A 27,717-nucleotide genomic window follows, 5' to 3' on the forward strand; every position below is an offset into this window, starting at 1 on the left:
AATGATCTTTGTACATCTTGGTTTCTACTAAATTCCAGACAAGTGTTTGTGCAAGGCTACTACAGCTTCATTATCCACCTTGCCTTCAGCATGTCTGAGACCACACTCTTCATCTCCTGCCACCCCCCAAGAATGGTTCCTCTTTCATTGGTCTCTGTTGTAGTAAGAGGCATAACATTTCCTGATATCTCCTCCACCCACCAGGCCTGATCTCCCAGACTAGAAGCCTGAGAGTCTCTCTAACCTGCTGTGCAGGGGGAGTCCCTGTGATGATGGGTATGTGCTGTCATCTGCCTTATCCAGCGTGTCATCTGCCTTATCCGCTTGTCACATGTGGCTATTGAGTGCTTGAAACATGCCTAGTGGGAGTGAGGAACTGAATTCTGAATTTTAATTCATTTTAATTAATTTTGGATACCCAGCGGTGCTAGTGGCCACCATATAGCATGGTTTAACCATTGATTCTTCCGTCTCCTTCACTTCCCAGTCTAACAGATGTCAAAGTCGCATGAAGTCTCCCTGCAAGTTCTTCACCCTGGTCTCCCTTTTCTCTTCCTTATTCAGCTTGTTCCAAATCCTCTTTTCTTGCCTGATAAACTACCTTAAACCTTTAAAAAACAGCCTCTTACTCAGCTCTGCAGCCTCTTCTGCTATTACTCTGGGCCTTCACTCATGCTGTTCCCTCTGGCCAGAGGAGATATATTTTTAAATTTTTAAAGCACCTTATTCCCATCTTTCCTCCCCCATGATTTCTGTTTCGGGCCTAGTATAATTTCTTTCTGTGAAATAACTTACTTTGGCAATTTTGGCTCTCAGACTGAATATCTGAACTGCCTTCTACACTCCTGTCATTTAATAAAGCTTGGCTTCCATTCAGATGGGCTCTGTGTGGAAAAGGTTAAGGAGACAGAATGTTTTCAGTTTTCTTTGCAGTGTGCTGCTTGCTTGCTCTTCCCTTCCTCCAAGTCTCTGAGACATGCTTAGGAATTCCCCCGGGTGGCTCTGTTTACTGGCAGACTCCAGAAGAGAAGAGGCTGTTAGAAGCGTAGCATGTGTGAAAGACTCAGATTCTGTGTGAAGGGCAGAGCAGTGTGCCGGGTCCAGGGGAGAGGAGATGAGGGCTCTATACCAGCTGGGCCAGACCAGCTGTGGCCTTGGGCCCTTCCCTCATCAGAGCGTGGCCCTGCTGTGGGACAGATACTCTGCTGGGTCTCCCCTCTCAAATGACGGAAGACACTAGGGACTTTCTAGTCCTGAGGTCCCATTTTTCTAAGACTCGCCCTTGCCTTCAGAACCAAAATCTTTCTCCCAATACAAAGAGAAGGGGGGAGGAATACTGACCATGTCATGAAACCTGGATTCTAGTTTGAGCTCACTGCTGATTTGGCCAATTACAAGCTAGTCTTTTACTCTCTCTGTCTCATTTCCTTACCTGTTAATTCTGGTGAGGGCCTGGTGTGGTGACTCATGCCTGTAATGGCAGTGCTTTGAGAGGCCAAGGCAGGAGGATCACTTGAGGCAAGGAGTTTGAGAGTGGCCTGGGCAATATAGCGAGACCCAACCTCTACAAAATATTTTAAAATTAGCTGGGCTTGGTGGTCCATGCCTATAATCCCAGCTACTCCAGAGGCTGAGGCAGGAGAATTGCTCGAGCCCAGGAGTTTGAGGCTGCAGTGAGCTATGATTATATCACTGCACTCCAGTCTGGGTGACAGAGCAAGACTGTCTCTCAAAATATAAATAAATAAATTAAATAAATAAATAAATAAATAAATAAATAAATAAATAAATAAATAAAAATACCCTGATGAAAGAATCTGAATAGGAATTATTCATAAGAGTATACACATGTATATGATGACAGTTATTAGTTACATCATCCTAGAAGGAAGTTTCTGTGTCTCTCCATCCATTTCCTGTAATCAGAGTTGCTCAGCCTCAGCAGCATTGACATATTGGGTCAGAGAAGTCTTTGTTAGGGCAAGGGGTGCTATCCTGTGCATCACAGGATGTTGGGAAGCATCCTTGGCCTCTACTCACTAGATGCTATAAGCATCCCACCATTGTGACAGCTAAAAATGTTTTTAGACATTGCCAAACGTTCCCTTGGGAACAAAATTGCTTCCAGTTGAGAACTCCTGTCCCACATTAAATGCTTTGATAGCATGGCCTATACTAAAGTCTTTTTCTTCTGCTTTCTTCATTCAAGAAACATCTATCATACCTCTTACTAGGTACTGGGCTAGAACAGGTGGAATGACAGTAAGACATGTCCCCCATGCTTAAGGAATTGTCTGTCACGAGTAGCTGGCCATGCCACAGAAGTGGCTGTCAGTGGCTCTGTGAAAGTGCTGACAGGGCAGAGGCAAGAGAGAGATGAAGTATCTAAAGCAGCAGTAGCCTGGGGCAGGTGTCATAACCTGGGAACGCTTAGTGGAGGGCCTGGTCATTGGTTTTCTGAAGGCCAGTCCAGGTCTCGGAGTCTCAGAGTTCTGAGATGTGGCTGTAGGAGGCTGCTGAGCCTGGGGAAGCAGGTAGGGAGCTTGCAGCCCGTGGAGAAATCGATTCCATGGTGGGCGATTGTGGAGGTAGGACCCGGTTCTAACACCGTGGGATTCTCTGTTTACATCCAGCAGGCTCCAGGGTCTGCTAATCCTATTGGGAGAGGAAAGCATGAACTTCAGTTTCAGCACTGTGACCTTCTATATCTTTGGTGATTTTTCTATGTTAATTGTCCTTGCTATGGTCCTCCAAGATTTAATAGAAAGAGGGTTGGTTTTCCATTCCCAGTCATCTAATAGTGAATGCAGTGAGGCGGATTGAGAGATGCATTTGACGGTGGATTTTCTTTACTGTTGGGGAGAGGAAGTACAGAAGGCCAGCTGGCCTCACATATCCCCTTGGGGTATGTGAACAGGGAAAGATGATGGCAGTATCTTTGTATAGTGTCTTTCAGCTTTTTGTAAAAGCATTCTTTTTTTTTTTTTTTTTTTTTTTTTTGGTAACATAGTCATTACAGCCACCACTGCTTTTTGGTTGGGCAGATATGTTGAGTTCTCGCTGAGTAAATGAGGAAAATGAGGAACAGGGAGACTGTCTTGCCCAAAGTAACACTAGCTGTCAGTGGCAGAGCGGAGGCCACACAGAGTTCTTTGTCCCAGACCACAGGGGAAAGCAGTGTTGCCGTCACAGGAGGACAGTACAGGTGTGGGGAAGGGAGGGGATTTGCTGAGCTGGTCATGAAGAGGGAAGAATGTTAAGGCTGAGTTCAAAAACTCTGTGCCAGGTGCCTTCTGGCCACCAGCTTTAGGCACGATATGTGGGGACTCCAAGAGAAAACCGAGGCCCACAACCCTGCCCTCGAGAACTCATGCTGGGCTGTGGGGGGTGGGGGGACCAGCACTCAGTGAGCCATTGCCTGGGCCTTCGACAGGACTGAACTGGGATGCTGGAGGTCAAGAAGCATGATGTGGGGATACCTGAGCAGAAACTGGGAAGGGACAGATGGGGAGGAGGAGCAGTACTTTTAAGGAACAATGGGGTTCTCAATGAGCTTCTGCTCACTTTATTAATACCATGAGGAAACAGTAGGAGGTCCTGGAAGAAGGGACCCCCAGCTGGTTCCATAGCTCACGTGGGACCTAAGGGTCCCAGATGCTCCTGAGCACGCTGCCATCCCCGGTGTGTGCAATGCACTGAACTTGACCCTGTGGTCATGCTGAGCAGAGGAAAGAAGCTGGTGGCTGACCTGGGGAACACGGCTGCTGTGGGCAGGGGCAGAGCACCTGGGGAGGTGGTCTGCAGACCACAGGATGCCTTTTCCAAAGCACAGGGGTGTCTGCTCTGCCTTCATGATGCAGGGCCCAGCTGACAGCTTTAGCAGTGAGAGCCTGTGAGCAGGGGAGCCTGCAGTCCAAAGGCTTCTGATCACTTGCAGTCACGGGCAGCCGAGCAGCTGCTAATGACTCTGGTCTTTGCCACCCCTGGTGATGAAGACCCCCTTGGATCCTGGAACTGTGCTTCCTCTTGTGGCAAAGCAACCACAGGGGGCATGGGAGCGAGAGGGAGGGTGGGCAGACATTGAAGTGCTCAGCACATATTCCCTGCTGTTCTGTAAGACCCTTGCACTAAGGGGGTTGTGCTCTAGTTAAAAAGGTGAAGTCTTCTGAAGGAACTGTTTTGTTCAGAGCTGTGTAAATGGATGCTCCATTGTGCCTCACGTACTCAGTGCCATGGACTTTTGGAGTTGGAGGAGTCAGGAAGATTTTATGGAGGAGCTGGGTGTGGAAAGAAGGTGGAGGGCAGAGGGGAGCAACAAAGCCACAGTGAGCACAGCCTGGAGGGGAAGCGTGGGTGTCTCATGGGATGAGACCCAGGGCTGATGTGCAATGCAGAGTGTTGCCTGGCGTGAGGTGGCATCTTGCAGTTATCAGTTGCTTGGAAAATGCCCACTGTTTTCCAGTGCCAAGTGCGCACTGAGCCCAGGCGACCCCAGGGCACCATCTATCAAGCACCATGTCCCAGAGTAAAAGGAGGAAAAGAAGCATGGCTCTTGGCTCCAGCTGAGCTGCAGGACAGTCAGAAGGAAAGGGAGCATTTGTTCCTCATCCCTTCTCATGGAGTGGAGCAGTAATCTTAGCAAATTAAAAATAGTGATTAATTCTAGGTTACCTTAATTATTTCTCAATGAAGACTCCCTGCTTACCCTAGAAAACGGTGATGTCTTGCTCTCTGGCTTCTCTTTTTTTCTTATTAGTTTTTGTTGTTGTTGTTGTTGTTTTTCTCGAGATGGAGTCTCGCTCTGTCACCCAGGCTGGAGTGCAGTGGCGCCATCTCGGCTCAGTGCAACCTCTGCCTCCTGGGTTCACTCTGTTCTCCTGCCTCAGCCTCCCAAGTAGCTGGGACTACAGGCGTCCACCACCACACCTGGCTAACTTTTTTATATTTTTAGTAGAGACGGGGTTTCACCATGTTAGCAAGGATGGTCTCAATCTCCTGACCTCATGGTCTGCCCGCCTCGGCCTCCCAAAATGCTGGGATTACAGGCGTGAGCCACTATGCCCGGCCCTTCTTATTAGTTTTTATAATTTGTGTTTAACAACCTCAGACAATTGCTCTGGCTTCGTTTGGCATGTTTTCTAAATTATGCTTTATGTTCTAGGGTACATGTGCACAACGTGCTGGGTTGTTTCATATGTATACATATATGTGCTGCACCCATTAACTCGTCATTTACGTTAGATATCTCTCCTAATGCTATCCCTTCCCGCTCCCCGTAACGCACAAACAGGTCCCGGTGTGTGATGTTCCCCTTCCTGTGTCCAAGTGTTCTCATTGCTCAATTCCCACCTATGAGTGAGAACATGTGGTGTTTGGTTTTCTGTTCTTGCTATAGTTTACTGAGAATGATGGTTTCTAACTGCATCCATGTCCCTACAAATGCCATCAACTCGTCCTTTTTTATGGCTGCATAGTATTCCATGGTATATATGTGCCACATTTTCTTAATCCAGTCTGTCACTGGTGGACATTTGGATCGGTTCCAAGTCTTTGCTATTGTGAATAGTGCCGCAGTAAACATATGTGTGCATGTGTCTTTATAGCAGCATGATTTATAATCCTTGGGGTATATACTCAGTAATGGGATGGCTGAGTCAAGTGGTATTTCTAGTACCAGATCCTTGAGGAATTGCCACACTATCTTCCACAATGGTTGAACCAGTTTACAGTCCCACCAATAGTGTCAAAGTGTTCCTATTTCTCCACATCCCCTCCAGCATCTGTTGTTTCCTGACTATTTAATGATTGCTATTCTAACTGGTGTGAGATGGAATCTCATTGTGGTTTTGATTTGCATTTCTCTGATGGCCAGTGATGATGAGCATTTTTTCATGTGTCTGTTGGCTGCATAAATGTCTTCTTTTGAGAAGTGTCTGTTCATATCCTTTGCCCACTTTTTGATGGGGTTGTTTGTTTTTTTCTTGTAAATTTGTTTGAGTTCTTTGTAGATTATGGATATTAGCCCTTTGTGAGATGAGTAGATTGCAAAAATTTTCTCCCATTCTGTAGGTTGCCTGTTCACTCTGATGGTAGTTTCTTTTGCTGTGCAGAAGCTCTTTAGTTTAATTAGATCCCATTTGTCAATTCTGGCTTTTGTTGCCATTGCTTTCAGTGTTTTAGACATGAAGTCCTTGCCCAAGCCTATATCCTGAATGGTATTGCCTAGGTTTTCTTCTAGAGTTTTTATGGTTTTAGGTCGAACATTTAAGTCTTTAATCCATCTTGAATTAATTTTTGTATAATGTGTAAGGAAGGGATCCAGTTTCAGCTTTCTGCATATGGCTAGCCAATTTTCCCAGCACCATTTATTAAATAGAGAATCCTTTCCCCGTTTCTTGTTTTTGTCAGGTTTGTCAAAGATCAGATGGTTGTAGATATGTGGTATTATTTCTGAGGGCTCTGTTCTGTTCCACTGGTCTATATCTCTGTTTTGGTACCAGTACCATGCTGTTTTGGTTACTGTAGCCTTGTAGTATAGTTTGAAGTCAGGTAGCGTGATGCCTCCAGCTTTGTTCTTTTGGCTTAGGATTGTCTTGGCAATGCAGACTCTTTTTGATTGCATATGAACTTTAAAGTACTTTTTTCCAATTCTGTGAAGAAAGTCATTGGTAGCTTAATGGGGATGGCATTGAATCTATAAATTACCTTGGGCAGTATGGCCATTTTCATGAAATTGATTATTCTGATCCATGAGCATGGAATGTTCTTCCATTTGTTTGTGTCCTCTTTTATTTCACTGAGCAGTGGTTTGTAGTTCTCCTTGAAGAGGTCCTTCACATCCCTTGTAAGTTGGATTCCTAGGTATTTTATTCTCTTTGAAGCAATTGTGAATGGGAGTGCACTCAGGATTTGGCTATCCGTTTGTCTGTTATTATTGTATAAGAATGCTTGTGATTTTTGCAGATCAATTTTGTATCCTGAGACTTTGCTGAAGTTGCTTATTAGCTTAAGGAGATTTTGGGCTGAGATGACGGGGTTTTCTAGATACACAATCATATCATCTGCAAACAGGGACTATTTGACTTCCTCTCCTCCTAATTGAATACACTTTATTTCTTTCTCTTGCCTGATTGCCCTGGCCAGAACTTCCGACACTATATTGAATAGGAGTGGTGAGAGAGGGCATCCCTGTCTTATGCCTGTTTTCCAGGGGAATGCTTCCAGTTTTTGCCCATTCAGGATGATATTGGCTGTGGGTTTGTCGTAAATAACTCTTATTATTTTGAGATACATTCCATTAATACCAAATTTATTGAGAGTTTTTAGCATGAAGGGCTGTTGAATTTTGTCAGAGGCCTTTTCTGCATCTATTAAGATAATCATGTGGTTTTTGTCTTTGGTTCTGTTTATATGCTGGATTATGTTTATTGATTTGCATATATTGAACCAGCCTTGCATCCCAGGGATGAAGCCCACTTGATCATGGTGGATAAGCTTTGTGATGTGCTGCTGAATCCGGTTTGCCAGTATTTTATTAGGATTTTTGCATCGATGTTCATCAGGGATATTGGTCTAAAATTCTCTTTTTTGTGTGTGTGTGTCTCTGCCAGGCATTGGTATCAGGTTGATGCTGGCCTCATAAAATGAGTTAGGGAGGATTCCCTCTTTTTCTATTGATTGGAATAGTTTCTGAAGGAATGGTACCAGCTCCTCCTTGTGCCTCTGATAGAATTCGGCTGTGAATCCGTCTGGTCCTGGACTTTTTTTGGTTGGTAGGCTATTCATTATTGCCTCAATTTCAGAGCCTGTTATTGGTCTATTCAGGGATTCAGCTTCTTCCTTGTTTAGTCTTGGGAGTGTGTATATGTCCAGGAAATTATCCATTTCTTCTAGGTTTTCTAGTTTATTTGCATAGAGGTGTTTATAGTATTCTCTGATGGTAGTTTGTATTTCTGTGGGGTCAGGGGTGATATTCCCTTTATCATTTTTTATTGTGACTATTTGATTCTTCTCTCTTTTCCTCTTTATTAGTTTTGCTAGCAGTCTATCAATTTTGTTGATCTTTTCAAAAAACCAGCTCTTGGATTCATTGATTGATTGAAGGGTTTTTTTGTGTCTCTATCTCCTTCAGTTCTGCTCCGATCTTAGTTATTTCTTGCCTTCTGCTAGCTTTTGAATGTGTTTGCTCTTGCCTCTCTAGTTCTTTTAATTGTGATGTTAGGGTGTCCATTTTAGATATTTCCTGCTTTCTCTTGTGGGCACTTAGTGCTATAAATTTCCCTCTACACACTGCTTTAAATGTGGCCCAGAGACTCTGGTATGTTGTATCTTTGTTCTCATTGGTTTCAAAAAACATCTTTATTTCTGCCTTCATTTTGTTATGTACCCAGGAGTCATTCAGGAGCAGGTTGTTCAGTTTCCATGTAGTTGAGCGGTTTTGATTGAGCTTCTTAATCCTAAGTGCTAATTTGATTGCACTGTGGTCTGAGAGACAGTTTGTTATAATGTCCGTTCTTTTACATTTGCTGAGGAGTGCTTTACTTCCAACTATGTGGTCAATTTTGGAGTAAGTGCGATGTGGTGCTGAGAAGAATGTATATTCTGTTGATTTTGGGTGGAGAGTTCTATAGATGTCTATTAGGTCTGCTTGGTGCAGAGCTGAGTTCAATTCATCAATATCCTGGTTAACTTTCTGTCTTATTGATCTGTCTAATGTTGACAGTGGGGTGTTAAAGTCTCCCATTATTATTGTGTGGGAGTCTAAGTCTCTTTGTAAGTCTCTAAGGACTTGCTTTATGAATCTCGGTGCTCCTGTATTAGATGCATATATATTTAGGATAGTTAGCTCTTATTGTTGAATTGATCCCTTTATCATTACGTAATGGCCTTCTTTGTCTCTTTTGATCTTTGTTGGTTTAAAGTCTGTTTTATCAGAGACTAGGATTGTAACCCTTGCCTTTTTTTTTTTTTTTTTTTCCATTTGCTTGGTAGGTCTTCCTCCATCCCTTTATTATGAGCCTATATGTGTCTCTGCTTGTGAGATGGGTCTCCTGAATACAGCAAACTGATAGGTCTTGACTCTGTCCAATTTGCCAGTCTGTGTCTTTTAATTGAAGCATTTAGCCCATTTACATTTGAGGTTAATATTGTTATGTGTGAACTTGATCCTGTCCTTATGATGTTAGCTGGTTACTTTGCTCGTTAGTTGATGCATTTTCTCCCTAGCATCGATGGTCTTTACATTTTGGCATGTTTTTGCAGTGGCTGGTACCTGTTGTTCCTTTCCATGTTTAGTGCTTCCTTCAGGAGCTCTTGTAGGGCAGGCCTGGTGGTGACAAAATCTCTCAGCATTTGCTTGTCTGTAAAGGATTTTATTTCTCCTTCACTTATGAAACTTAGTTTGGCTGGATATGAAATTCTGGGTTGAAAATTCTTTCCTTTAAGAATGTTGAATATTGGCCCCCACTCTCTTCTGGCTTGTAGAGTTTCTGCCAAGAGATCTGCTGTTAGTCTGATGGGCTTCCCTTTGTGGGTAACCCGACCTTTCTCTCTGGCTGTCCTTAACATTTTTTCCGTCATTTCAACTTTGATGAGTCTGACAATTATGTGTCTTAGAGTTGCTCTTCTCAAGGAGTATCTTTGTGGCGTTCTCTGTATTTCCTGAATTTGAATGTTGGCCTGCCTTACTAGGTTGGGGAAGTTTTCCTGGATAATATCCTGCAGAGTGTTTTCCAACTTGGTTCCTTTCTCCCCATCACTTTCAGGTACACCAATCAGATGTAGATTTGGTCTTTTCACATAATCCCATATTTCTTGGAGGCTTTGTTCATTTCTTTTTACTCTTCTTTCTCTACACTTCTCACTTCATTTCATTCACATGATCTTCAATCACTGATACCCTTTCTTCTAGTTGATCAAGTCAGTTACTAAAGCTTGTGCATTTGTCACATAGTTCCCGTGTCATGGTTTTCAGCTCTGTCAGATCATTTAAGGACTTCTCTACCTTGATTGTTCTAGTTAGCCATTCGTCATATCTTTTTTCAAGGTTTTTAGCTTCTTTGTGATGGGTTTAACTTCCTCCTTTAGCTTGGAGAAGTTTGATCATCTGAAGTCTTCTCTCAGCTTGTCAAAGTCATTCTCCATCCAGCTTTTTTCCATTGCTGGCAAGGAGCTGTGTTCTTTTGGAGGGGGAGAGGTGCTCTGGTTTTTAGAATTTTCAGTTTTTCTGCACTGCTTTTTCCCCATCTTTGTGGTTTTATCTATCTTTGGTCTTTGTTGATGGTGATGTACAGTTGGGGTTTTGGTGTGGGTGTGCTGTCTGCTTGTTAGTTTTCCTTCTAACAGTCAGGACCCTCAGCTGCAGGTCTGTTGGAGTTTGTTGGAGGTCCGCTCCAGACCGTGTTTGCCTGGGTGTCAGCAGCAGAGGCTGCAGACGAGTGAATAATGCTGAACAGCAAATGTTGCTGCCTGATCATTCCTCTAGAAGCTTCATCTCAGAGGGGTACCTGCTGTGTGAGGTGTGAGGTGTCAGTCTGCCCCTGGTAGGGGAGGTCTCCCAGTTAGGCTACTCAGGGGTCAGGGACCCACTTGAGCAGGCAGTCTGTCCATTCTCAGATCTCAAACTCCCTCCTGGGAGAACCACTGTTCAAAGCTATCAGACAGGGTCATTTAAATCTGCAGAGGTGTCTGCTGCCTTTTGTTTGGCTTTGCCCTGTCCCCAGAGGTGGAGTCTAGAGAGGCAGGCAGGCCTCCTTGAGCTGCCATGAGCTCCACCCAGTTCAAGCTTCCCTGCTGCTTGGTTTACCTTCTCAAGTCTCAGCAATGGTGGGCGTCCCTCCCCCAGCCTCACTGCCACCTTGCAGTTAGATCTCAGACTGCTGTCCTAGCAATGAGGGAGGCTCTGTGGGCGTGGGACCCTCCAAGCAAGGCATGGGATATAATCTCCTGGTGTGCCGTTTGCTAAGACCCTTGGTAAAGCACAGTGTTAGGGTGGGAATGACCCAATTTTCCAGGTGTTGTGTGTCATGGTTTCCCTTGGCTAGGAAAGGGAATTCCCTTCCCCCTTGCACTTCCTGGGTGAGGTGATGCCTCACCCTGCTTTGGCTCTCGCTTAGTGGGCTGCATCCACCGTCCTGCACCCACTGTCCGACACACCCCAGTGAGATGAACCTGGTACCTCAGTTGGAAATGCAGAAATCACCTGTCTTCTGTGTCGCTCACGCTGGGAACTGGAGGCTGGAGCTGTTCCTATTCAGCCATCTTGGAACCTCCCTCTCTTTCGGCATTTTCACCACGTTTGTTATGTACTGTCTAGTATAAACTTTCCTGTTCAAGCAGCGATGCTCAGAAAGCTCACACAGCAGCTGGCTTTTATTCTACAGTGCCATACTCAATATATGTTTGAAAACATACTGGATTTTGAGTGCTAGGCTTAACTTTGTAGGACATGTGAGTGGTTGAAAATGGTGCACATATCGCTGAAGATTGAAAAGTAATCTGTAATAATGTAAATGACGTTCATCTACGTGATTCTTAACTGAATAGCTGTTGTGATTATAGCTAACAACATATACAACGTGTGTGCCCTTTGCAGTGCTAGGCACTGTTCCACCTGCTTTCAGGGATCATTACATATAAGCTTCACACTAACCTGATAAAATAGGTACTGCTGTTTCCCCCCATTATATAGATGAGGGTACTGAGGCCCAAGGGGACATGAAGTGACTTGCCCCAAAGTAGACACCCAGCTGGTAAGTGACCATGTCATGATTCAAACCCAGATCTGCCTAGCCTAAAACTCATCCTTTTAATGCTTAAGCCAAATAATGGTGCTAAGCGTATATGCTTGGGACAGTGAGTGAAGATGCTTGTCCATGTGGATAAAAACAATAAGAGTAGGCTCTGGAGAGGAGCAGCAATGATGAGTCTTGCAGGGTGGGGAGGATTCACGTGGGCAAAGAAGGATATCCCGGTTGATAATAAGAATGTGCACAAAAACCTCAGGCACAGAACAGAAGATGCTGAGATGGCTCAGGTGCCTGCACATTGGTGTCTTTTAGTCTATGCCTCACCCCTGACTTTAGCTCAAGAGTGCCTGATGAGCTGTAACTCAGTGGCATCAGGTACCTCATGTACTGCAGGAAAATATTCTTTTTTATTTCTTTTTTTGTAAATGTGGCAACTCATCTCTTGTCTTACTTTTTTTTTTTTTTTTTCCTTTGGCAGCTTTGACCCAAAGAGAGCAGTGCAGCAACTCAGAGCCTGCGGGGTGTTGGAGACGATTCGAATCAGTGCAGCTGGCTACCCATCCAGGTAACTAACGTGCCCGCCACCTGCCTTCTGGGACTGCCCTAGAGCAGCCAGAGTTTGGTTCCCCAGGGAGCCCTCTTGTGTACCGTCATCCAGAAACAGATCCTTCGAAACAGTTCTCAAACACTGAGGCCCAAGTGGAATGCTGATGGATCCTTCAAAACAGTTCTTAAACACTGAGGCCCAAGCAGGATGCTGATGGAAATGAGACTCTCAGATGAGCCTGAAAAATTGGGAAGATTAGCAGTCATATCAGCTTGGCTGCTTTTCTCTAAAGTCCTTTTCAGATTTCAGATTTTTGGCATTGGTCTAAGTGATAAGCTAGCTAGAGTTGCAAAGAGGATTTCCCCTTCTCTCAACTCCCACCTTGTCCCCTTTACCATTCCCCCACCCTTTGTCACAGTGGGAAAGTACACATGTTTACCATCTTAACCACTTTTCAGATTTTTTCAGTAGGTTTTTTTGGGGGGAACAAGTGGTGTTTGGTTACATGAATAAGTTCTTTAGTGGTGATTTCTGAGATTTTGGTGCACCCATCACCCAAGCAATGTGCACTGTACCCAGTGTGTAGTCTTTTATCCCTCACCACCGCCCCCCTTTCCCCCAAGTCCCCAAAGTCCATTACATCATTCTTATGCCTTTGCATCCTCATAGCTTAGCTCCCACTTATGAGTGAGAATGTACAATGTTTTGTTTTCCATTCCTGAGTTACTTGACTTAGAATAGTGGTCTCTAACTCCATCCAGGTTGCTGTGAATGCCATTATTTTGTTCCTTTTTATAGTTGAGTAGTATTTCATATATACATACCACATTTTCTTTATCCACTCATTAACTGAGCATGTGGGCTGGTTCCATATTTTTGCAATTGCAAATTCTGCCACTATAAACATGCATGTGCAAGTGTCTTTTTCGTATAATGACTTCTTTTCCTCTGAGTACATACCCAGTTGTGGGAATGCAGTGGCGTGATCTGGGCTCACTGCAACCTCTGCCTCTTGTGTTCAAGTGATTCTCCTGTCTCAGCCTCCTGTGTAGCTGGGACTACAAGTGCACACCCCCATATCCAGCTAATTTTTGTATTTTTAGTAGAGATGGAGTTTCACCATGTTGGCCAGGCTAGCCTCAAACTCCTGACCTCAGGTGATCCATCTGCCTCGGCTTCCCAAAGTGCTGGGATTACAGACATGAGCCATCATGCCTGACCCAAATGGTAGATGTACTTTTAGTTCTTTAAGGAATATCCACACTGTTTTCCATAGCAGTGGTTCTAGTTTACATTTCCACCAGCAGTGTAAAAACATTCCCTTTTCATGACATCCATGCCAACATCTATTTTTTGATCTTTTAGTTATGGCCATTCTTGCAGGAGTAAGGTAGTATCCCATTGTGGTTTGGATTTGCATTTCCCTGATAATTAGTGATGTCGAGCATTTGTTCACGTTTGTTGGTCATTTGCATATCTTCTTTTGGGAATTGTTTTCTCATGTCCTTAGCCCACTTTTTGATGGGATTGTTTTTTTCATGCTACTTTAAGTTCCTCGTAGATTCTGGACATTAGTCCTTTGTTGGATGTATAGATTTCAAAGATTTTCTCCCACTCTGTGGGTTGTCTGTTTACTCTGGTGATTATTTCTTTTGCTGTGCAGAAGTTTTTTAGTTTGAGTCCCATCTATTTATCTTCATTTTCATTGTGTTTGCTTTTGGGTTCTTGGTCACGAAGTCGTTGCCTAAGTCAGTGTCTAGAAGGGTTTTCCCAGTGTTACCTTCTAGAGTTTTTATGGTTTGGGGTCTTAGATTTAAGTCTTTGATCCATCTTGAGTTGATTTTTCTATAGGGTAAGAGGTGAGGATTCAATTTCATTCTTCTACATGTGGCTAGCCAATTATCCCAGCACCATTTACTGAATAGAGTATCCTTTCCCCACTTTTTGTTTTTGCTCTGTCAAAGATCAGTTGACTGTCAGTATTTGGCCTTATTTCTGGGTTCTCTATTCTGTTCCATTGGTCTGTACGCCTGTTTTTATACCAATACCATGCTGTTTTGGTGACTATGGCCTTACAGTACAGTTTGAAGTTGGGTAATGTATTGCCTCCAGATTTGGGGGGTTTTTTGGTTGGTTGGTTGGTTGGTTGGTTGGTTTTTTTGTTTGTTTGTTTTGCTAATCTTGCTTTGGTGATGCAGGCTCTTTTTTGGTTCCATATAAATTTTAGGATTTTTGTTGTTGTTGTTCTGTGAAGAAATATGGTAGTATTTTGATGGGAATTGCATTGAATTTGTAGATTGCTTTTGACAGTGTGATCATTTTCACAATATTGATTCTACCTGTCCATGAGTGTGCAGTGTGTTTCCATTTGTTTGTGTCATCTATGATTTCTTTCAGCAATGTTTTGTTTTTTTCCCTGTAGAGGTCTTTCACCTCCTTGGTTACCATCTTAGCCACTTTTAAGTGTACAGTTTAGTGGTATTAAGTACATTCCTTTTTTTATGCTACCATCACCATCATCCATCTCTAGAATTCTTTCATCTTGCAAAACTGAAACTGTGGAATTAACAATATTTCCCTGTTCTCTCTGCCCCAGTCCCTAGCAGCCACCTTTCTACTTTCTGTAAATCTGGTGATTCCAGGAACCTCATAGAAGTGGAATAATACAGTATTTGTCCTTTTGTGAGTGGCTTATTTCAGTTAGTATACCTTCGAGCTTCATGCATGTTAAAGAGTGTGTCAGAACTTTCTTCCTTATTAACGCTGAGTAATATTTCATTGTATGGATGTATCCCATTTCGCTTACCCATTCATTCCTCAGTAGACTCCTGTAACCTTTAAATATAGAATGAAATCTGTGGTGGGAAAATAAAATTTCTTTGAGTTAAAAAATAACTATCATGCTCTGATTTGCCTTGCGGATAAGCCACTGAACCAGTCCAGAGCTTGTTGGAGCTATGCCAACACTGGATCCCCTCTGGACACTTCCCTGAAATAAGGGTGAAGGGTGGCTGGTGACCCCACTAGCTCTTGTGAGATCACACTTTCTACCAGCGTCATGTAGACCAAACATCCGCCATTAATCGGAGCTGAACTGAACAGTGTAGCAGCCCAGAGCCTGTCCCACTGGGACCCTCTGTCCTAACAATTTGCTCGTATCAGAAGGTGGAAGGAACCAGAAGTGGGAATGAAAGGATGTGATATGGGCCTCCCCTCCTCCCTGTCTTCTTTCCACCTGGCACTCTCCCACTATAGTGGAGGAACCGTTTCATATGCAGTGGTTAATTACCCATAAACAACTTAACCACAAACAATTCCTAAATGTTTGGCCTGAGAAGGAAGCTGCTGATGGAATTAGGAATTTACATTTGACCTGGAAAGTACAAGAGCTGTCAGTAATCTGCAACACCCGGGCAGTTCTTCAAAACCCAGCGGGTCCCAGCATTGTTCAGGATGAACTACTCTAGCTAGGTTGAAGGCTGTTATTTTCTTTTCAGCCACATCTGTCTCTGCTTAGAAAAAAGGACAGAGAGTGTCCTAGGGCTGTCTCTCATTTTTTGACCTTAGGGTCTGAACACAAATAGCTAACAACTCTGTTAATGAAGTGGGCCAAGCTTGTCAACTTAGATGAAGGCCTGGCGTTCCTTTTCCCAGTCTGCCCTGCAGTCTCCTACATCAGCCTTTTGATCGAGGGGATGGGGCTCAGGCAATGGGTGTAGTAGTTCAGTTTTGAGTTCAAACCACTAGTCTGATGAATTAGACTGCTTTTCAGTGCCTGCTTACAAGCCCAGGGTTCAGATCAGACATATCTTCATCCAGTTTAAGAACTAGAAAAGGACCTTAGGGAGCTGCGGAGCTACTTGTTTTCAAACCGTCTTCCACAGGCAGCTGGCTGCACTCCTGCTTCTGGCTCTCGTATCTGCCAGGCTTCCAGGAGAGGACATACCTACAGAAAACATTTCCTTATCCACTGTTTCTCAGAACTGTGCGCTGCAACCCATTTATGGGTTAGGATATTAATTCAATGGGTTGTATCAATGAAAAGAGTCGAACTATGGAATATTTGAAGACATTTCTTCTGAGCCAAATATGAGTGACCAATGGTCCATGACACAGCCCTCAGGAGATCCTGAGAACATGTGTCCAAGGTGGTCAGGCCACAACTTGGTTTGATACATTTTAGAGAGGCATAAAACATCACTCAACACATGTAAGATATACAATGGTTTGGTTCAGGCAAGTGGGACAACCGGAAGGTGGGGGCTTCCAGGTCACAGGCATATTCAAAGATTTTCTGATTGGCAGTTGGTTGGGATATTATCAATAGAAAGGACAGTCTAGGTTATGATAAAAGGTGGTGGAGACCAAGGTTTTATCATGCAGCTGAACTCCCCAGGTATCAGGCTTCAGAGAGAATAGATTATAAACATTTCTTATCGGATTTAGAGTCTGTTCTATCAGTAATTCCAAAGGGAGGAGGGTATAATGAGGCATGCCCAGCTCCCCATTCCCAGCATGGCCTAAACTAGTGTTTCAGGTTATCTTTGGAATGCCTGCAGCTGCGAGAAGGGATCCATTCAGATAGTTGGGGGCTTTAGAATTTTATTTTTGTTTTACAGTTGTGACCAATATACCGTTTTTGGTTTTTTCAGGAAATAACTTGGGGTAGAAAATGAGAGAGAGCAATTTGGGGAGGAAAGGACATTGTGGCATGGTCATATTTCAGTGTTATCTATAGGGATGGATGCATCAGGATATAAAGCGTGTGTTTACAAGTGAGACACAGACAAGAAAGTGAACTGCTCAAGATTACCAACCTGGTTGGTGGTTGAGCTAGGCCTATGCCTGCCGTTTCTCTGCCCCAAGCTATGTTGTTGCTGCTGCCAAGCATCTTACTGCTCGTGTGCAGGAAGTGTTACCATCCCAGCAAAGGTTTATCAGACGAGAAAGGGGTAAAGCGAGATCCTAAGAGACTGCCCTCTGGGGCTGGCTCCAAACCTGAGACTCAGTGCAAAACTATTCCCTCGTCTTTCTAGCTTGTGGGAGTTCAGACTGCAGAGCTGTGGCCTGTCAGAGAGCTGAAAGAGCCTGGTAGCTAAATTCTTGGACTTTGGAGTCAGGCCTGGATTCAAATGTTGACTCCCACACTTCTTGGCTGGATGACCTTGGAGTAGTAAATTAATCTCAATGAGCCTGGGTTTCCTTATCCTTAAAGAGAATGATCATACTCACTTGGTACGTTGTTGTAAGGAATTAGATAATGTATCTAGAGTTCTCAGCCAGCACTGGACACTTGAGCATTTAATAAGATATTTATTACTCATTGGGATATGAGCAAGAAGCTATCTCCCTATGGGTGTAACTATCTGGATAGAATGTGTCTGTCTCAGCACTTTATGGTAGTGTTTTTGTGAAATCCCAACATGTGTGGCCACCTCAAAAGAGCACTCTGAAATTCCCAGATCTCTCCAAGCAATTAGAAAGCTCAGTTTAAAAAACATGTAAAGAAGTTTGTCAAAACAGACTGGAGCTGAATGTCCCATGTTAAACTGTTGAGGATCACTGTACGAGAAACTTAGGGATCACGGGTCCTCACAACCATCCTGTGCTGTACAGAGCAGAGGTCTGGAGGCGAGCAGAGAGACCCAAGGTGCTCGTGGAGGACTTGTCAGGTAGGAGCTGTGAACATTAGGACCATGTCAAGCAGGGGAGAGGAAACAAGGGAAGCATGTGACAATGAGGTATTCTAAGCCAGGTGGAACCTCGGGGACCCCTCTAGTATACAAGGGGCCACAGATTTCACAAAGAACTTTTTAACAGAATGAGTTGTTCAATAATAGGACAAGAGTCTGCACAGGATGTTGCTTCAAGGGTTTCTCCTTGGAGAACATTAGGGAGGAGCTAGAAGTCCATGGATCTGATGTGGTTAACCATAGACCATGCTCAGGCAGAGGTCTATACACATCTCTGCCACCTCTGATTCACCGGCTGAGCTAGCTTGAAGCCTTGCTGTGTGAAATCAGAGTGACGGTGTGTGCTGTCCGCACTCCTACTGGTCTTGCTGTCTCCATGCAAAATGGTCGGTTTTAGAGGGGGAAGCCAGTGGGGAGAGGGTGTTGCTTCTAGGGGCTCACATAGGCTCTATGTAGAATGAGAACAGTTTCTGGCCTTTGTGGTGTCCTTCTCTCCTGGGAATCTTTCTCTTCCATGTCTCATCCTGCACTGAGCATCTAGCCCTGTGCTGCTTCCTGGGAGGGATTGAAAGATGCAAGTCATGGGCCCTGCCCAGCAGGAGCTCACAGCAGGGAAGTGATGTGAGATTGAAACAGAACAACATATATATAACCAGATGCAAAGTTGTAGTGCAAGTGCAGAAGGAGCTGCAGCTTCACTGAGGAGGTGAGACTTGAGCTGGGCCTTGAAAGGTGAAGGAACTGTCTGCCAGGAAGCAGCATGATGCCTGAGGCTAGGAGCCACAGTAAGTTACAGAGGGTGTCTCTGGCCGCTCACTGCCCCATTCCTACTGCTTATTCCTCTAGTTGTAGCATGCTGGGAGACCAGGTGTGATTTTGCCTCATCCAGGCAGCGTTATTTTTAGCAGCTAAAAGAATGCATTTCCCCAAAGTCTTTAGACCCATATAGAAAATGGATTCTCCTACTGTTCATTCCACCTCACTGCAAATCAGAGCTGCCAGTAGAGTCAAAATGCCCACAACCCCTGGACTCTTAAGGGGCAGCTGATAGCTGTCTTTTACTGCTATTCTAATTGTTTTGGACTTTTTTCTAGCAGATACTTACAAGTGCATCTGCACCATTTCTTTTTGTAATTACAGGTATTGTGGAAATTGTAGGGAAGGAAGGAATGACGATATTTCTGGTATCACAGGAACCGTTCTCTAATTCTGTGAATTAAATGTGTGGACTTAGATCCAGAATGCTGCCATATCCTCCTGGCATTTGCCATCTTAGCAGGTTTTGCTAAAGGGTCAAAGAGAGGATTCCCTCCCCAAACTGCTATTTGAAATGTTAACTTTTGGAAAGAAGCACTGTGGTTTTGTGTCACTTTTGTTAGTACTGTATTGAGTTGCAGTCGAATCATCCTCACCATTTAATCTATAGCCTAATCCTTTTCCTCTCACCGCAACCAAGCCATAGCACGTAGGATGGCATTTACTTTGAGGATGAGTGGTGAGAAGGTGGGAAGCTATTACACCTGTAATATTTTGACTCAGCACCATTGCTTAATCTTCTCCATCCGCCAACCGTGGTAACCGTTTGGAGTGACGTCTCTGATTAAAATAATAATACTACCTAACTGCTTAATCCAGGAGATTGGTGTGTGTCTACTGTATCTGGGGATAAAGCAAGTGAGGTTTAGTAGATACTATGTGCCCAGTAAGGTGTTAGCTACTGAAGGAAATATATAAGTGTAATGTGTGCTAGCTTCAGTGTGGAGTTGAGCAGTTATTTTATTGATCTGACTTTAGGAGACCTTCATGGGACCAGAGGGACCTGAGTTGGGTGCTGGATAAATGGATAAATTGGGAGTTTTCTACAAAACTTCAGCTCTTTGGCTGCTAAAAACTCAACACAGCAAAGTGATTCAGCTTATATTAGCTTGTCAAGTAACTATACAACTTTGCACAGCTGTTTCCAAAAGAAACTTCAATGGCCTTCTTTGATTGAGGGAATTACAATTTATGCCATCTCCAACATTCCTTGTGAGGAAGCAGCCAAAGTGAGGGAGATGGCAAAGGAAAAGAAAAGATGTCACTGCAGAAGCCTGTGATGAATTATCCACAGGGCTGCTCCGCAAGAGCCCAAGCAGAGGGCTTTTTAGGCAGAGTTCCTGCATCCAGCCTACTGATGCCCTGGAAGAGGAATTCTCACCCCTCTTCCCCAAATTAATACATGCCATTTGCCACCAAAATCCACCAAGCCAGAGAGCAGGAATGCAGCATTGCAGGACAGCAGTGGCTGCTGGGTGTTCCCTCAGCCTGCCCTCGGGCTTCCCTATCCCTGTCTATTTTTATCCTCCCTGAGAATTATGGCTCTCTGTGAGTCTGATTTAAAATGAAAATGTATCACTCAATTTGAAATGCTGTGCAGTGGCTAAGAAATATGTCCATTGTTATGCACATAAAGCACTGTGATAAATGCACTGCCCAGGAACAGAGGCTCATCCACCCATCACCCAGCTCCTGGGTCTTGTGCCTGTGCAGTCATCTGTCTCCCTCTCCAGAGAGTCAGCAGCTTTGTGTCCTGGAGAAATTGTGAAGCAAATACTGCTTACCCCGAAAAGTGTCTGTGTGGCGGGGGGACTACTTGAATGTATGATGTTTATATTTAAAAAAAAAAAAAAAAAAACTCTGCATGAACTTGAGTTCTCCTTCACACCATCCCACCTTTACTTCATAAAAGTGGTGCTTTCTGAAAAGACTTGCACTTCTTCATCAACTTCCTTCCCCCCAAACCCCTAAAGAGTAAATAGCATAAGATTGGAGAACTAGAGGGAAGCTTTAGAAGTGGCTTGCTTCCTCTCCCTATTTAATCACGGTTGAATTTAAAACCAATGCACAGTTATTTCCCTTGCTATTCAACATCCCACAGAGGAGGAATAATACAGAACTGATTTTGGAATGATATGAGTCATTATCTCAGGATCTCACAGCCTTTGGGTCTGGCTCTTTTGCCTGAGATCTGTCTTCGTTCCTTTGGACTGGAGTCTGACCCGGGAGTTCTCACGCAGGGCTACGCGTCAGTCGTGAGGACATGCTCAGCAGCCTCAGAAGCTGGGTGGCCTCAGACCTGTTAAGTCAGAGCCTGAGACTGAGCCCTGGACATCTGCATTTTGACAAGGTTTCCCAGGTGATTTAAAAATGCATCCTGCCTTAAAGTCATTACCCTGGAAGCATGTGTTGGCCCCTGGGTCAACTATAAGCTACTTTGTCACATCCAGGCAGTGTTAGGATGGATAGGGTTTTCCTATTTGTGTCTCAGCTCCAGCTCGGAGCCAGTAGGGGCGGGGGGAATTGTTTCCTTCTCTCTGCAACAAGGTTCTGCAGGCTTCAGTTCTAGGGCCACTAAGGCGGCTGGGCCTGTGTTCCCCTAGGAGGCCCAGGACATAGTTGGGGGATAAAGGGAAAGGCAAATATGGAGTGTTTCTGATGGTGTGAGTGCTGGGTGAGCATCTGACAACCTTTGCACTAGGAACCCCTCCATGAGTTTCAGAGCTGAAATAATGACAAATCGTATGTATTACTTTATAAAGGCCACCCACAGACCTCTTATGTTGTCATTATGTTATCTTTTCAAAATTTAGATACAATTTATCTATAAAATTCACCCTTTTAAAGTACGCAATTTCAGTTATTTTCATTATATACAGAGTTACACAACCATCACCACTGTCTAATTTCAGAGTGTATTTATCACCCCAAAAGGAAACCCTGTGCCCATTAATAGTCCCCGCTCCCAGCCCTTGGCAAGCACTAACCTGCTTTCTATTTCTATAGATTTGCCCAGTTCGGATTTTTCATATAATTGGAATCATATAATATGTGTCCTTTCGTGTCTGGCTCTTTTCACTCAGGGATGTTTTCAAGATGTATCCATGCGCAGCATCCGTCAGTAGTTTATTCCTTTATATTGCTGAATATTATTTCATTGGATAGACACAGCACATTTTATATTATCCATTCATCAGTGGATGGATGTTTGGTTGTTTCTACTTTTGGGGAAGAATGCTGCTATGAACACTTGTGTACCTGTTTTTGTGTAGACACGTTTTTTCTCTTGAGGAGGGTATACCTTGGAGTGGAATTGTTGTGTCATATGGTAATACTTTCCTCTTCTGAGGACCTTCCGTACTGTTTTCCACAGTGGCTGTACCATTTTGCATTCTTACCAGCAGTATACATGAAGGGTTCCCATTTCTATGCATTCTCACCAACATTTGTTCTTGTCTGTCTTTTTTGTTACAGCCTTTCTGGTGGGTGTGAAGAGATGCCTTGTGATTTTGATTGGTGTTTTCCTGATGACTAATCATGTTGAGCATCTTTCATGTGCTTAGCCATTTGTACATCTTCTTTAGAGAAATGTCTATTGATCTCCTTTGCCCATTTTTTTATTGAGTTACTTGTCTTGTTGAGTTATAGTTCTTTATATATTAAGAATATGAAAATCTTATAAGACATATGACTTGCAAATATTTTCTTCCTTTCTGTGAACCATCTTTTCACTTCCTTAATTGTGTTCTTTGAAGCACAAAAGCTTTTAATTTTGAAGAAATCTGTCTATTTCTTTGGTTGTGCATTAGGTGTCGTAGCTAAGAAACCATTGTCTAACACGAGGTCACAAAGACTAACATCTGTGTTGTCTTCCAAGAGTTTTACTGTTTTAGGACTTTGATCCCTTTTGAGTTAATTTATGTATAAGATGTGAAGAACCCAATCTTATTCTTTTGTGTGCATTTATCCATTTGTCCCAGGACCATTTGTTGAAAGGATCACATTGACCATTGAGGAAAGCAAGATAGGCAGTGACAACTTAACTTAATGGACAAAGAAATATACCCAAGAAAGGTTAAGTGATCAGATCAAGTCCTCCAGATAGAAAGGGGTGGAGCCACCATACCGCATGTCTGCAGGTTAAGGATGCCTGTCCCTGTGAGCCTTTGAGAAGGTGTCCCTCTCTTCTCTGATTTTGGCCTCTTACGTCCCTTTAGAAGTTTTGTCCACCCCCAGTATACTTCCAAGGGAAACTCTTGTATGCAGTGTCATCTATTTCTCTGCTGATTTGTTCCTTCAAAAAGGAAAAGAAGCGTTTGTTTCTTGGTGGCATAATAAAGATTATCCATGTCGCAATACCCAGAGAGAGCCTGTTGGTCCTGGTAGGTATGCCTTCACAGCATGGCCAAACAACTCTGCCCCACAAATTGCTGCTGGTTTTCATGTGAGACCTTATAGGGAACAAAGTCCCACTGAAGCTCATAGGTTCCTGTAAGGCTCTTTAATGAGAAGAGAAGCGTACTTCTTGCATTCCACCTCCATGTGACCAGGGATCCTTGAGCGAGGTTGCATGATGGTATAGTGCAGTACCTGAAAGGATGGGTTGACCCACCTAATTCTGACCAGAGGAGCCCTGAGGGATTCTTCATCATTTTCTTGGGTTACCCATCAAGACATCTTTAGAGATTCTTTTTGTGGACCGATGTCATAGAAGGTATGTGACTTAGAGCCTTATGCTCTTACTGGAGGGACTCTAGGGTTTGTTTGATCCAGCCAGTCACCTCATGAAGAAACATGCCCAAGGAAGAAGAAGCACAAAGTGCTGTAACTCTGTAGCTCCATGCTGTCTGTCCACATTGGTCTATCGGGGCCCTTGCAAGCAGGCATGTTCTTCTGCAGAATATTTGCACGTGCAGATGGTTAAATCCAGTGTTAGGCTCTATATGGGAGCTTCGTTAGTCAAACAACATCCCAAAGCTACTGAGCTTCCTGCACCATTCTCAGCAGCTGTGCTACCACTCCCCACCTTGAGCCTGAGGAGCTCATTACAAGGAGACATCTTTCCAGATTGGTGGGTTCTGCTGAATGCCTGCCCTGGTTCCTCCCATATTGGCCTTTGTTACTGTCTCAGATCTCTCCCTCTTCCTACCAGGAAGCAGTCACGGGTCCTGAGCTTCTCCCATACACCCAGTTGTGACTCCTTGACCCTGTCAGAGTACTTGCTCCCCAGCAAGCTAAAGGCACTCCAGGTGAAGAAGGCCTTGATTCTGGAGGAAGCATGCCACTGAAGTCCAGAATGCTCAGCCAGGCCCCTGACAAGCAAGTCAGAATCCAGGGAGAGCAGGGCTGAGTAAGAATTACGTTCCTGGAGTCACTAGACTTGGGATGAGGGCTCTTCTCCCACCATTGATGTGGAGTGAAATGGAAGAGCAGCCAAGCCCAGGATTGGGTGATGGGGTTGAAAGATGTCTCCTGGCCAGTGAACCACAGAGCTACACCAAGTGGGAAAGGGAGTCTTCATGGCCACCCGATGAGGGTGGATGTCATGCTGTGGAGGCGATGGAAGTCAAGAAGTTGTCCTGCACTAAAACCATGTTCTGGAGTAAACGTTTTACAAACATTTGGGGGCATTTTTGATGTCTCAGTGAATGGAGTCGGGGATAGTGATTCAAAGATGCTGCATGGTGTTAGGACTGTCCCACACCCAAGGGTGCCACCCCAAAGCCAGTAGCACCCTCTGTGGGAAACACTGGTAGTGAGAAAAGGTTTAACATGTTGAATGGTCAGGAGAATACCCGTTTTTAAAACTGTAATTGGCAACCGAGTGTAAACACACCATGACAATAGGGGCTGTAAAGGTTAAACATGGATCAGAGAGAGACTTGAAGGAGGTGCAAGTCTTGCAGGGAAACTGCCCTTGCACGAACATACCCACAACACAAGGTGGAATGCTCTCTGTCCCGCAGTGGACTCGGGAATAGCTAAAATGCTGTGAGAGGGGGAGATTCTGTCACGGCAGCCTCAAGAAACCCTGGACAGCCCGTGGTCTTCATGAGTGGGCTGTTATAGCTTTAGGTGATTGCAATGAATGCCCACCCAGAGGTCCCCACCAAATCAGAGAGCCCCTTTAAAAAGTTCTATTTTTGGAAAAAGAATCACAATTTCTCTTGAGCTTTACTTTGAAGATTTTCCTCTTAAAGGTGAGGGAGCCTTTCTTGTGAGAGTTTTATCTCTGAGGGTTTTCTCACAGAAATCCACAGAAAGGAGAATTCACATTTGATGCTGGGTCCTTCAGGGAGCGACGCATTTACAGCCCTTATGCCCAGACCCCGTAGTGGGTACTGACCTCTCTTGGTCCTTCCTGAGGGTGTCCCCACCCTCACGGCCATGAAGCAACGGTGCTGCTTCTCAGGGGACGGTTTCCCTTCGCACGGGAGCTGGCATCTCCTCTCCCCTCAGCCTGTCTGCACACCCTGTCTGTGGTACAGCTGTGTGTGAAGGACACCTTTGTAAGAAAAGGGGAAGGGAGTGGCTTACGCAGGAAACAAGAGAATTATGGTCTTTGGAAGCTTTGGAGCTCTCCATAAGCCCCATCTCTTGAACTCCCTGGCTGCGAAAGCCCTGTGGGTGCTTTTATGACGTGGGTGATGTTCTCTCTGCTGTACAGGTAGGGGAAGGGAGGCAACCAGGCTGGGACTGGCCCCAGTCACACTGCTGGCCGGTGTCAGAACCAGGCTTCTGTCCTTCTGTTCTCCAGGTTCATCCTGTACTGGCCTTGATGTCTTTGCAGCCTCAGCTCCTCACTCTAGTAATTTCCTTGAGTTACGGATCTGTCAGCAGTAAGAGGTTTTCAAATTAGAAGCATTTAAGGTTTTTAGCCCAGCTAAATGATGCTTTAATTATTTCCCCAGTGAAATTGCAAACTCTTAAGGAGAACTAAAACAAGTGTGTACGCAAATAACCATGGTGCATAATATGGGCAGTGCCCTCAGAAAGACACGCGGAAGGAAAGGGCAGGGCAGCTTTACAAGGAGAGCCCGCACCTGAGCGGGTGGGTCAGCAAAGCCGAAAGAGTCAAAGATGGATGGCGAGCACAGGGACCAAGGGGACTCCGACTCTGTCAGGCCCTTTTTCATATGGTTTCTTCCACCTGATTCTTACCCAAATCCATCTTGCCCCAAGAGAAGTGTCTATATTTAAAACTTGGGGGCCGACACAGGAAGAGCCTGGAAGAAATTCAGTGGTGCTGGCATGTATTAAAAGAAAATGCACGTCTCATGGACAGCTTGTCGGCTCTGGCAATCTCTCAGGCTTCCAGCATTAAGTTGTTCAAGTATGGGTCAGGGCTTAGGAGTGCTCTGGATACTTACTGTACATGATAAAATAATTAAAACAGCATATAACTAGGCAAATAACCTTAAACGTTTCCATTTTTAAACAGTCGCCTGTTAGAGATAATCAGCGACTCAATGGGTTTGGTTCACAGTCTTTCCACTACTAAAGGGGCAGGAAATAGTTTCTGCTCGGTGAGGAAAGGGCAAAGGGCAGAGCAACCCTTTCCCAGGCCATAAAACAGAGACCTCGGTGCTCTAAGTGCCCTGCGCCCTTCCTTCTGAAGGGAATCCACATGGACCAGTAGCCTGGTGAGCAAGGCCTTGTAAAGACTCATGAGCTCTGAGCAGAATACGGGCTCTTGTTCCCTTGTGCCACTACGTGCGTGACAGACGGGATCAATTAAAGAGGGAACGGGCATAGGGACAAAGTAGATTAGTGGTTGCCAGGATCTGTGAAGAGGGGAGAATAGGGCAGAATAGGGTGTGATGGTTGCACAACTTTGCAAATATACTAACAGTTATTGTACACTCTAAAGGGGTATATTTTACAGTATGTGAGTTATAGCTCAAACTTAACTTTTTAATGGTAAAGAGCCATTTTACATAGAGAAAAAGGAAAAGGGAGAGATGTCATTTTGTTGTTTGCTCTTATACTCACCCCTTCTCTGAGACCCATGGCTGTGTTAGATATCTTCCACCAGACCAAGAAAAGTGTTTGCAAAGGAGTGATGAGGAGGGGGAAAGGCAAGGAGCTCAGCCTCCATTTTCCTTCTCATCCCAGGCTGCTGGGAGGGACAGGGCCTCTTAGGAACCCAAGGGCCGCAATGCTGGAAGATCTAGAACTCTAAGAGAACCTGCTCCAGAGCACGGTGTGCCCCTACTGCCCACCATGCTGCAGCTGAATCCAAAGCTGTATGGGATACTCCACAGTACTTGTTTTTCTTTTTCCCTTTTTTTTTTTTTTGAGACAGTCTCTGTCACCCAGGCTGGAGTGCAGTGGCATGATCTCGGCTCACTGCAGCCTCCACCTTCCGGGTTCAAGTGATTCTCCTGCCTCAGCCTCCTGAGTAGCTGGGACTACAGGCATCCACCACCATGCCCAGCTAATTTTTGTACTTTTAGTAGAGACAGGGTTTCACCATATTGGCCAGGCTGGTCTCGAACTCCTGACCTCAAGTGATCCACCCACCTCAGCCTCCCAAAGTGCCAGGATTACAGGTGTGAGCCACCGTGCCTGGCCAAACTTTCATCTTGTTTCTTTGAACATTTTTAAAGGGCCCTCTTAAAAGGCAGATGTGCTCTAGGAGAAGGGATACAAGCCACTTACTCTCATTTTAATATCTCAAAATGAGTGAGCTTACCCGAGTTTGAGACGGGAGAGTTCCCTGGCCCCGCCGTCACAGGGTGTGCTATGGGGGTGTGGCTCTCTCTTTGCTGCTGTAAGCTCAAACCCCTTATGGAATGGGGAGCAGGCATAAGGACAGGTGCAGGAACCGGGACAAGCCTCTTTGGGCTCTAGCCCCACAGCAGCATCTAAGGGTGGGAGCCTGCGACTCCTGAAGCCCCAGTGTCACAGTGCT

At 44.7% G+C, this 27,717-nt stretch overlaps 1 protein-coding gene across 1 annotated transcript in view; it reads left to right on the top strand.

Annotated features, from left to right (window-relative positions):
• The window catches only part of MYO5B (myosin VB), a 390,702-nt gene that overhangs the window by 270,030 nt on the left and 92,955 nt on the right, over nt 1-27,717 (top strand). Inside the window, exon 17 of the mRNA XM_023207571.2 lies at nt 12,226-12,312. Coding sequence (XP_023063339.1) covers nt 12,226-12,312 — 87 coding nt within the window. The remainder of the gene's footprint in view (nt 1-12,225; nt 12,313-27,717) is intronic.

This window comes from Piliocolobus tephrosceles, chromosome 18, assembly GCF_002776525.5.
Source record: "Piliocolobus tephrosceles isolate RC106 chromosome 18, ASM277652v3, whole genome shotgun sequence".
Classification (NCBI taxonomy): domain Eukaryota; kingdom Metazoa; phylum Chordata; class Mammalia; order Primates; family Cercopithecidae; genus Piliocolobus; species Piliocolobus tephrosceles.